Here is a 12,240-nt window from a genome sequence, read left to right on the forward strand (position 1 = left end):
ATATCTATTTACTGATATAAATAAATAAACAGTGCAATAAATAAATGGGGAGAAGGACAGCTTTTCCTTACAACAGAATTCCAATTAATAAATGTAGAAGAAGTGATGGGAACAGAAAATCCCAATAGGCAAATACTACAGTAGTAATTGTTGCACGCAAGAATCATCAGTGGATGCTAAAATTAGTGAGCAAAAGTGTGATGTAAAATAAGATATTTGCATAATCTCAAAATATCTTCCCACAAGATACTTATAAACTACAAAGGGAAAAACAGTAACTTTACAATGGAGAAGCCTAGCAGACACCCCCTTAACAAAGTGATCAAGGTTAACCTCACCAGCAATAAGGCAGATCGACATCACGCACCACCTGATATGATACACTGAGAACCGTGTGTCACTTCTGTGCTATTCTTGCTAAAGATGTATAACCTCAATCTAATCATGAGAAAACATGAGACAAGCCCAAATTCAGGGACATTCAAAAAATAACTGGCCAGTATTCTTCAAAGGCATCAAGATCATAAATGACAAAAACTGAGGAGACTACAGAGATGTACCAACTAAATGTAATAGGGGATCTGGATTGGACCTTGGACCCAAGAGTACATTAGTGGGATTCCCAGTGAAATTAAAATAAGGCCTATAGATTATGTAACAGTATTATACCAATGTTGACTTCCTGATTTATACCACTGTACAATGAATTGTGGTGTTGGAAAAGAATACTGAATATACCATAGACTGCCAAAAGAATGAACAAATCTGTTTTGGCAGAAGTACAACCAGAATGCTTCTAAGAAGCAAGGATGGTGAGACTGTGTCTCGGTACTTTGGACTTGGTATCAGGAGAGATCAGTTCCTGGAGGACATCATGCTTGGTAAAGTAGAGGATCAGTGAAAAAGAGGAAGACCCTCTATGAGATGGATTGACACAGTGGTTGCAACAACGGACTAGCATAATGATTGTGAGGATGGTGCTGGACCAGGCTGTGTTTCGTTCTGTTGTACACAGGGTTGCTATGAGCTGGAATCAACTTGACGGCACCTGACAACAACAATATTAGGGGGAGCTAGGTGAATGGAATACAGGAACGCTATATGCTATTTTTGAAAATTTTTTATAAATCTAAAATTATTCAAAATTAAAAGCAATAATTTTTAAAAAAAAGGATGCTGGTTCCTTCTTCCACCTCTCTCATCCTCTCATCGCATCCTCATGAGCCCTGGAAACAATGTGCATAGCTGGAGGCTTCAGTTCTGATCAAGAGGACATAAATGAAGTGGAGGGGCAAGGCAGCACTATGCATCTGCAAAAAGGAACGAGGAAGATTTCTACATATGACGATGGAGTGATCTCCAGTATACTGTGAATCAAAAAAGCAAGGTGCAGACAGTGTTTATAGCACGCTACCTTTTTTTCTGAGAAACGAAGTGAATATAAGTTAATAAATGAATTTAGAAAAATGGTTACCTAACGGGAGCAATGGAAACCCTGGTGGCGCAGTGGTTGGTTAAGAGCTATGGCTGCTTACCAAAAGGTCGGCAGTTTGAATCCACCAGGTGCTCCCTGGAAACCCTATGGGGCAGTTCTACCCTGTCCTATAGGGTTGCTATGAGTCAGAATCGACTTGAAGGCAACAGGTTTGGTTTTTAGTTTTTTAAGGGGAGGAATAGTTCCCTTGGTGGTGCAAATGGTTAAGTACTCGACTAAGAGCTGAAGATTGGTGATTTGAACCCACCCAGAGGCACCTTGGAGGACTGGCCTGGAGATCTGCTTTCGAAAGGTCGCGGCCTTGAGAACCCTATGGAGCAGTTTTAATCTGCATACATGGGGTCACCATGAGTCCGAATCGATTCGACAGCAACTAACAACAACAAAGGGAGCAAGGTAACAGGGTTGAGGCGACAGGGATGGAGACTAGACTTCCCTGAATGTGTTCTTGTTTCACAATTTTTACTTTGGAACCATGTAAATGTTTTAAATAATTATAAAATCAAAGAAAGCAATTCTTAAAGGCAAAATCAAAATCAAACAAATGAATCTAACTGTATAAGAACTTGGTAGGCTTTAAACACACAGAGAAGAACTATTTCAAATGACTTTGCAAGAAAGTGTTATGGCTGCACATTCCAGTGGGATACAGCCTCAAGGTAAAAAGAAAACTGCAAAGAAATCATAAACTTAATTGCTGAAGCTGGGTGACAGGTATATAGGGGATCATTATGCTATTCATTTCACTTCTGCATATTTGAAAATTAATAAAGTTTTAAAACTTTGGGAGAGGCACAAAGTTCACTTAAGCTAACCGTTCAGCAACTGCATAAATACTTTTGTTCCTAATTGGCAGGGACTGACCAGAGGATGAGAAGGCAGGGAGAGAAGGGAAGAGCTGCTGAGAGTCTGGGCAGCCTCTCTCTCCAACCCTGGAATTCCACTGCCAGATAAGAGCATGTCCAGATGCTCTGCTGATTCCACTCCACTCTCACCCCCTCTGGCTCAGGTAAAGAAGAGCAAAATCTCTCAAGAAAGATTTCTAGATTAAAGCTTTTGAACAACTTACAGCCAGAAGACTCTGGTTTATTTCTGCGCCTTCCATCTTTGTCTGTCTATCTGAGTCTCTGGCATCTGCTGCTCTTTCACTGCCAGCCAAGTCAATAAAAGAGATCCTAGAGAAAAAGACACAGCAGGGATGACTACTTTGGGTCTGTGTTTTATTTTTACTTCAGTCAGCATTTTGTGACTGGCCCATCCTCAGGAAAGGAAAGACATTATTGTCAGCTTTCCAATTTCCTCAAAATTGTGTTCTGTCAGCTGCTGCTGGCGCTGTCCACTCAGACATGCCTGTTCGTTTCAATCATTTGTGAGAAAGTATGCCTGAAATTAATAAAGCACTCTTTCAGTGAGGCTAAATGACCACAATGCAAATCACTTAGGTGACTACTTAGATAATTAAACAGAAACACTTTTGTGGGCTGCTCTCCAGCAAAAAAGAAAAGAAAAAGACTCATTACTCAGAGGTGAAATAGGCTCATTCATCAGCGTGGCAGAGTTTGCTAAGATAGCACCAGAGAAGCAATGAATGCACCCAATTGTCTCATGGCTTCTTTTAAGAAGGACGGATTAATTTTCCCTCTTTTTTTTTTGGTCTATAAGCTCTCCTGAGATGTATTCCAGGCTGTTCTTCTGCTGATACTGTGTTTCAAGTTAGAAGCAATCAATGTCTCTTTTAATAACTTAAGGTTGATCAACAATAGGTCATTACTTCATGGTTAATCAACTGACGGCACTTTAGTACAATGATTTATTTCAGGGCTAACAACTCTACTCTGTATTCCTGAAATGAAGAACTCCATGGCAGGATGTCCTGTTGTTGAGAACACATATTTCAAAGCCACACTAGGGAAAGGAAGACAATGCAATGCCCTGCATATTTTCAGCTCACCTGCCAAACGTCCTCTTGGCTGAATCTTTGATCTGAATTTGGATGATAGCATGGGAGCGAGAAGAATCTGCATTAACTGCGGTGGCCCCAGTGCTGCGTTCCTTGCTGCCCTTTAAGATCACCTGAAAATAAAATCCATAGGGTGACCCCTCTAAGTAAGCAAAGTAGTGAACAAAGCCCTCTGGTTCCTAAGCGTTGATTGAAAGCAGTAGAGCACAGTCATATACTAACACTGCAGTTTTTTCTCACCATGTGGAAAGGTGCTCAAATACTAAATCATACAGAGTAAGTACCCAGTGGCAATGCAAACAATGTGGAATACTAATCTTGGGGGAGAACATTCAATAGCTCAGGAGCTAATTTACTTCTTGATCTCATGTGATCTTTTTAATATCTTTGATGGATTTAGCCTGACTAAAATCCCCAGGGCATAACTCAGCTCTGAAGCAAGCTCCCATAATACCCATCTATCTTAGTAACTGAAGCAAAGGTTAGAAATGTGCATCACGAAATGACTGATCACATCCACCTGTTCTGGCAGAATGCAGTCATAAAGGAAGCCAGGCCTGATGTGTAGAAACATGAAGTGATGAGTTATTGGGAATGGTATGAGCCTATGATTTCCCTTGAGACCAATCCCCACAAATGGGAATAAAGACTAACTGGGATCCCTCTGGCCGCAAAGGAATGTAGGGTGTTGAGGTCTCAGGATTGGCCTCCAGCCTCTGAGAACAGCCACGCATAAACATGCTGCCCTGATTTTGAACAGAGAGGAATGTTGAATACTGAGAATCTACATTGAAAAAAATGTCTATCAATTGCCTGACAAAATCTTGATTCCAAATCTGGGATTTCTGATGAATTATCGAGTCCTCTATGAAGCAGGGAAGTTCTGGAGCCTGCATTGGTAAAATCAGGTAATGGAATACACCTGGAAGGAGAAATTTCCTGGAGGAAGGACGATCCTGTGTGAAAAATTAAGCTGCCAGTCCCGCAGGCAGGTAACAAGTGGCCACGCCTGAGTGCGCCCGAGGATGATCTGTGAGGCTGACACTTGAAGATGACACCTGAAGCTGACACTTGAGCAAACACATGGGTGATACCTGAGTAAGCATGAACAGTGATACCTGAGAGGGAGTGAGTGTATGACACCTGAGTTAGCAAGTACTGCTGTTTTCAAGTCAATAAATGTTTATGAGGGTAACCATGTCAGAGATTCATAATTTATGTTAACTTTTCACTTGATCTCACCTGGTTTCCTTCTTGCACAACACGATATGTAATTGCACTGAGGGTATCAATGGTGATAATACCTATTCTCTCTCTAAGACCTGTACGTTGACTAACAGGAAACTTCTTTGTGTTTCTTTTTTAAAAATATTTTATTATTATTATTTTCTTTCTGTGTTTCTTAGGAAACAGATTTTATGACAGGATAATGCCATAAACTTTTCCAGGGTAGAGGGGTTGACCTGCCACCGGCCTCCCCATTAGCACATTTATGGCCCATAGCCAAAGGAAAGAGACTTTCTCCTAGTCATTGCTCCTTTCCCATTCAACTGGGCTAATCTCTAGGGACCAAGGCATAATGAGGATCATATTTGCCTGAAACTTTTGGTCAAAGGAAGGAAACGGCTAGGGGAGAAGGATGCAAGAGGGCCACAGGCAACAGGTATGTGAGAAGCAATTTCCTTAGGACTCCACATTGGCCGGAGCTCTGGTCAGGTTAAGAATGGTCACAGCCCCAGGGGTGCCCCTTGCTTTTGTCCTGTGCCTGTCTTTGCAATCACTGGAAGGGGGTTCTTGGCCCTTAGGTGATACTCAAAACAGCCACACTCAGGTGCTACCTCAGGTTTTGAATCCCAGGACTAAAGAATTTGAGAATCACAGAAACATGACGTCCCAGCCCTTAAACAAAATTTACCTATCTGTCCCAGGATAAAGGAACCATTAGAAATAAAAAGAGACATAGTAATGGTGGACCACCCTACGTCCCAACTCTTAGTTTTGAAAAACAACAACAAAATTTCCCACAAACCCTGTCATTCGACGTTTAACACAGTCTTTTAAACACCTAACTTCAGGCAAACTACCACAGAAGATACTGTCATAAAAGTATTAATCCATTCAATAATGAGTGCCTTTTTTCTTACTTTCTTAAGAAAAATTACCTCTAAATCTACGCTATAGGTAATGTAGCATGGTAAAAAGGATGTGGGCTTCAGAGGAAGATGAATCCAGGCTGGAATCCTGGCTTTGCCAGCCTTAGCTATGCGATCCTTGGTCGTCACCTAATTTTAGCCTCAGTTTTCTCTAACAATATTTACCTCATCATGATTTTCTGATGATTAAGTGGGATGAATAACATTTATAAAAGCTCCTAGGCAAAGTGTTTGCTATGTATTAAGTGCTGAGAAAACATCTGCAATTATTATTAGAATATAGTGAGAAGGAAAACAGGAAAGAGAGAGTAGGATCAACTGCTGCTGCTGTTAGGTGCCGTTGAGTTGGTTCCAACTCAGTGACCCTGTGTAGAACAGAATGAACCACTGCCTGGTCCTGTGCCATCCTCACAATCATTTTTATGTTTGAGCCCATTATTGTAGCCACTCTCGTTGACGGTTTTCCTCTTTTTTCGCTGACCCTCTACTTTACCAAGCATGATGTCCTTCTTTAGGGACTGGTCCCTCCTGATAACATCCCAAAGTATATAGACGAAGTCTCACCATTCTTGCTTCTAATGAGCATTCTGGCTGTACTTCTTCCAAGACAGATTTATTCGTTCTACTGGCAGTTCATGGTATATTCAACATTCTTCACCAACACCGTAATTCAAAGGCATCAATTCTTCGGTCTTTATTCATTGTTCAGCTTTCACATGCATATGAGACAATTAAAAACACCATGTTTTTTTGCCAATGCCTGCAGCACAGCTTGGACTTCTTCCTTCAGTACCATTGGTTCTTGATCGAATGCTACCTCCTGAAATGGGTGAACGTCAACCAATTCTTTTTGGTAGAGTGACTGTGTATTTCTACCATCTTCTTTTGATGCTTCCTGTATCGTTTAATATTTCCCTCATAGAATTCTTCAATACTGCAACTCAAAGCTTGAATTTTTTCTTCAGTTCTTTCAGCTGGAGAAATGCTGAGCATATTCTTCCTCTTTGGTTTTTTATCACCAGGTCTTGGCACATTCCATCATAATACTTTGTCTTCTCGAGCTGTCCTTTGAAATCTTCTGTTTAGCTCTCTAACTTCATCATTTCTTCCATTGGCTTCAGCCACTCTATGTTCAAGAGCAAGTTTCAGAGTTTCTTCTGACATCCACTTTGATCTTTTCTTTTTTTCCTGTCTTTTTAATGAACTCCTGCTTATTCACGTATAATGTCATCCCACAGCTCGTCTAGTCTATGGTCATTAGTGTTCAACGCATCAGATCTGCTCTTGAGATGGTCTCTAAATTCAGGTGGTATATACTCAAGGTCTACTTCGGCTCTTGTGGACTTGTTCTAATTTTCTTCAACTTCAACTTGCATATGTGCAAATGATGGTCTGTTCCACAATCGGCCCCTTACTTGTTCTGACTGATGATGTTGAGCTTTTCCATTTTTTCTTTCCACAGATACAGTTGATTTGATTCCTGTGTATTCTGTCTGGTGAGGTCCATCCATATAGTTGCCTTTTATGTCGGTGAACAAAGGCATTTACAATGAAGAAGTCATTGGTCTTGCAAAATTCTATCATGCAATCTCCGGCATTGTTTCTATCACCAAGACCACATTTTTCAGCTACGTACTGATTCTTCTGCTTTGTTTCCAACTTTTGCATTCCAATCACCAGTAACTATCAATGCATCTTGATTGCATGTTTGATCAACTTCAGACTGCAGAAGTTGGTAACATATAATGGGATACTATACACTAAATAAAAAATGAACAAAGCTACATCTATACGTAAAAACATAAACGGAAATCAAAAGCATAATGTTGAACAAGAGAAGACATAAAGAATATATACAGTGTGGTTCTATTCATATAAAGTTCAAAGACAGGCAAAAAGTAAGTTATACAGGTGATAAAACTATAACAAAGAACAAGGAAGTGATAAGCATGAAAGGATAATTAAGGGGTGTGACTGAGTCACACAAAGGGCTTGTGGAGTGCTGCAGTGTTCTGTTTTTGATCTACGTGGTTGATTACAAGAGTGCTTATTTTGTAATTATTCCTTATACTGCACACATTTAGGCTTATGCATTTTCCCGTATAGTGCCATTTTTGGCAATAATCCCCACTGCCACAGAGTTGATTTTGACTCATAGCAATCCTATAGGATAGAACTGCCCCATAGGGCTTCCAAGGCCATAAATCGTTACGGAAGCAGATTACCACCTCTTTCTCCTGAGGAGCAGGAGGTGGATTTGAATCACTGACTTTCAGTTAGAAGCCAAGTGCTTAACCACTATGTCACCAGGGCTCCTTATTCAGAATAAAGAAGGCTACATTTTTTAAGGAAAAATATCTCCCTAATGATCTAAAGTACAGCCTTGATTGAGGACCAAAGCATTAAAGAAAGGTTCACCAGAAATAAATTTGTACATAAGCTAATAAATGCCCCAAACAGGAAAAAAGATCTAAATATTCTGAATTGTTAACAGTGGCTATCTAACCAGGGAGTGAGGGGGCTGTGTGCAGTAAATTAGAGGGGGCTTTATTTTCTATATTCTTATATATTTCTGTCACGTTTAGATTTTAATAATAAGCATGTATAGTATTACTTTTGTTATCAGAATAAAAGGATAATTTTTTTTAAATAATTTTTATTGTGCTTTAAGTGAAAGTTTACAAATCAAGTCAGTCTCTCACACAAAAACCCATATACACCTTGCTACACACTCCCAATTACTCTCACCCTAATGAGACAGCCGGCTCTCTCCCTCCACTCTCTCTTTTCGTGTCCATTTCGTCAGCTTCTAACCCCCTCTATCCTCTCATCTCCCCTCCAGGCAGGAGATGCCAACATAGTCTCAAGTGTCCACCTGATCCAAGAAGCTCACTCCTCACCAGCATCCCTCTCCAACCCCTTGTCCACTCCAATCCACGTCTGAAGAGTTGGCTTCGGGAATGGTTCCTGTCCTGGGCCAACAGAAGGTCTGGGGGCCATGACCACCACGGTCCTTCCAGTCTCAGTCAGACCATTAAGTCTGGTCTTATGGGAATTTGGGGTCTGCCTCCCAGTGCTCTCCTGCTCCCTCAGGGGTTCTGTGTTGTGTTCCCTGCCAGGGCAGTCATTGGGTGTAGCCGGGCACCATCTAGTTCTTCTGGTCTCAGGACGATGTAGTCACTGGTTCATGTGCCCCTTTCTGTCTCTTGGGCTTGTAATCACGTTGTGTCCTTGGTGTTCTTCATTCTCCTTTGATCCAGGTGGGTTGAGACCAATTGATGCATCTTAGATGGCTGCTTGCTAGCATTTAAGACCCCAGTCGCCACACTTCAAAGTGGGATGCAGAATGTTTTCTTAATAGATTTTATTATGCCAATTGACTTAGATGTCCCCTGAAACCATGGTCCCCAGGCCCCTGCCCCTGCTATGCTGGCCTTCAAAGCATTCAGTTTATTCAGGAAAGTTCTTTGCTTTTGGTTTTGTCCAATTGTGCTGACCTCCCCTGTATTGTGTGCTGTCTTTCCCTTCACCTAAAGTAGTTCTTATCTACTATCTAATTAGTGAATGCGCCTCTCCCACCCTCCCTCCCTCCCTCCCCCAATCTCGTAACCACGAAAGAATGTTTTCTTCTCAGTTTAAACTATTTCTCAAGTTCTTATAATAGTGGTCTTAGACAACATTTGTCCTTTTGCAACTGACTAACTTCACTCAGCATAATGCCTTCCAGGTTCCTCCATGTTATGAAATGTTTCACAGATTCCTCACTGTTCTTTATTAATACGTAGCATTCCATTGTGTGAATATACCATAATTTATTTATCCATTCATGTGTTGATGGGCACCTTGGTTGCTTTAAAAGGATAATTTTTAATAAAAGATTTTAAAGTATCTTTGGAAGGATACACAAAATACTAATAAAATTAGTTCCCTCAAGAAAAGGGAACTGGCTTGGGAACAGGAACCAAAACCAAACCAGTTGCCACCAAGTCGACTCTGACTCATAGCAACACTACAGTGCAGAGCAGAACTGCTCATAAGGCTTCCAAGGAGAGCAGCTGGTGGATTCAAACTGCCGACCTGTTGGTTAGCAGATAAGCTCTTTAACCACCGTGCCAGCAGGGCTCCGGGACCGGGAACAGGAACGGAAGTGATATTTTCATCATACCTTTTGAATTTTGAATCCGCGTAAAAGTATTACCTGTTAAAATTTTGGTTTAAAATAAGAAGCAGAGTATTTCTCACCAGTACCTTTTCTCAGAGCTACTGCCATGGAAATACACATTAGCAGTCTTTGAAATTGGCCCAAGAGAATCCCCTCAACATTAGGTTTTACCACACGCCACCTCCCACTACCATGGCACTGAGACATGAACCATGTAGAGAAATGAGCTGTCCTTTCAGAAGAGGACTCACGTTTTACAAATGAGACACGGAGTGCTTGTCATTGCCCTTTGCCTAAATCTGAGTCCATCATACTTACTAGACAGCAAAACGAACTCTTTCTCTGTACTTAGACTGCTATAGCAGGGTAGTAAAGAAGGAAGAGTTACCTCTAAAAGGAGCTCCACACTATCCACCTGAAGCTCTCGAAGTCCCACTATCTGTACCACATGCTTGCTGTCTTCTCTTGCAAAAAGCCTGCAGATGCAAGAACACAGATGGTACGGCAGAGCCGCTGTAATGGACTTTGTTTTTGCCTCCCCCAAACTGTTCCACCAGTTCCCCACTAAGTAGCAGCTTTGCTGTTTGAGTAGGATTGATGTATGCCCCACCTCCTGGCCCCTGCCCCTGGTTTCAGGAGTGTTCCCTGACTTTGTAAGCAAATCAGCGTATTTGGCTACAGTTAAAAGAATGAGTACATAACCCAGACCTATACCAATCAGTAGTGAAGTATTCTTAGTGATCGGTTGGTTCATGGGTAGATAGGGAACCTCTGCTGGTCAAATCATAATGAAGTCCTGGATCCTGTTAAGTCCTTGGGGGAAAGGTGCTCTCCTTTTCCCTCTGAAAGTGAAAGCATGTGGCCGCAGGAGCAGACATTCTGTATCCACAAAAGATAGCCAGTTTCAGGGCAAAGTTAACTCTATAGAAGGTAGAGCAGAGAGATGCAAAGAATGGGTCCTTATAACAGCCCTGAGGTGCTGGTGTAAACTGAGCCTGAAGCCTGACTGTTCTCTAGGTTTTCTGATGATATGAGTTGATGACTTCTCTAGATGCTTAAGCAAGTATAAGTGCGGTTTCCTTACTTGCAACATCATAAGGAGTTCTGATACATCTTGCTAAGGGAGCATGGAAGAGCTGGTACTGTAACTGAAAGCCTGGGGTCTGTGTGTGAGGTAATGAATGGTAATGGTCTATCAATCAAAAACCCACTGCTGTCAAGTCCTTTCCAACTCACAGCAACCCTATAGGACAGAGTAGAACTGCCCCATAGTTTCCAAGGCTGTAAATCTTTACTGAGGCAGACTGTCACATCTTTCTTCCACGGAGCAGCTGGTGGGTTCAAACAGCCAACATTTCGGTTAGCAGATGAGCACTTTAACCACTGCATGGCCAGGGCTTCTCTCTATGGTCAACCATCATCATTAAATCAGATGTGCTGAGGGGGAAAGTGTTGACTCTTATCAAAGAATCTAAGATTCTTTTTCCTCATTAATAAGATACCGATAAGATTAAGAATGGAATTTCATTTCATAGCCAAAAAAAGACATCATTTTCTTACCAAGAAAATTTTTTTTCTAAGTCTATGTTCACCTCAAGTTTCTAATTTTTTACAGAAGGGTTGGAAGAAAACAGCCTCACCAATGCACATGACCTCTCAGACAACAACTCTATTGGAACAGTCAAGTCGGGCTTCTAGAATAAAAGAAAAGTCTAGCTTTCAGAACCCTCACGTCACTCCTGAACATACTTCCCAGGCCTTATGCCCTGTGCTCACCCAAGAAAGGTTTCTAAATGGACAGGCCAAGATGCACTGCTAGATTTTTAAATCCTGCAAGCAATGAGTACATTTCTATCTTTTAAGCAAGGGTATAAAACAGCTTATCATCTACTCTTAGAAGTTAATTTGAAGATCCTGGTTTCTAGTTTAAGAGATAGACTCAGCATATATAACAATTCTGTCCATCCCCATCTAAGCCCCACTATTATTATAGAAAATATATTTAATTAAAAAAAAAGAGAAGAAAAACAAGATAAAGTGTAGAAGCTCTAAAAACACAGAGAAGGGTGCCATCAGTGGAAGAGAATGTTTCAGAAGTTCCAGAAAGAGACAAAGGAAACAAAAATATCATATTAACCAATTAACCAGTAAAATAACAAAAACAAACAAGCGAAAAAAGCCACAGCCTAAGACACTTGCAGAGTAAGTGTGGGTCTTCCCTAGAGAGCCTCATAAAAAAGAAGCTTCAAATTCAGAAGCTCGCATATTCCCACCCTGCCACACAATTAAAGAATGCAAACATACAAGGCAATAATCAAGGTAATTCATTAAAGAGTTCATTAAAAAAATAATATTCTGACTGCTCCTTCACCCAAACAAACAAACACATATACAGCACAACAGCGGCTTTTATTCTCATGCTAACTGTCTCTAAATGAAGTGGGCATTCTGATGGAAAAGAGCTCTTAAT

At 41.0% G+C, this 12,240-nt stretch overlaps 1 protein-coding gene across 5 annotated transcripts in view; it reads right to left on the minus strand.

Annotated features, from left to right (window-relative positions):
• The window catches only part of KIF24 (kinesin family member 24), an 85,946-nt gene that overhangs the window by 23,712 nt on the left and 49,994 nt on the right, over window positions 1–12,240 (minus strand). For 4 of the 5 annotated variants that reach the window (XM_049897037.1, XM_049897034.1, XM_049897035.1 and 1 more), the window contains 3 exons: window positions 10,159–10,246; window positions 3,447–3,568; window positions 2,565–2,670 (listed from right to left, as the gene is read on the minus strand). In XM_049897037.1, the coding sequence (XP_049752994.1) occupies window positions 2,565–2,670; window positions 3,447–3,568; window positions 10,159–10,246 (316 nt within the window). The remainder of the gene's footprint in view (window positions 1–2,564; window positions 2,671–3,446; window positions 3,569–10,158; window positions 10,247–12,240) is intronic. The other variant, XM_049897038.1, reaches the window with a different exon arrangement.

The sequence above is a fragment of the Elephas maximus genome, chromosome 9, assembly GCF_024166365.1.
Source record: "Elephas maximus indicus isolate mEleMax1 chromosome 9, mEleMax1 primary haplotype, whole genome shotgun sequence".
NCBI classification, from domain to species: domain Eukaryota; kingdom Metazoa; phylum Chordata; class Mammalia; order Proboscidea; family Elephantidae; genus Elephas; species Elephas maximus.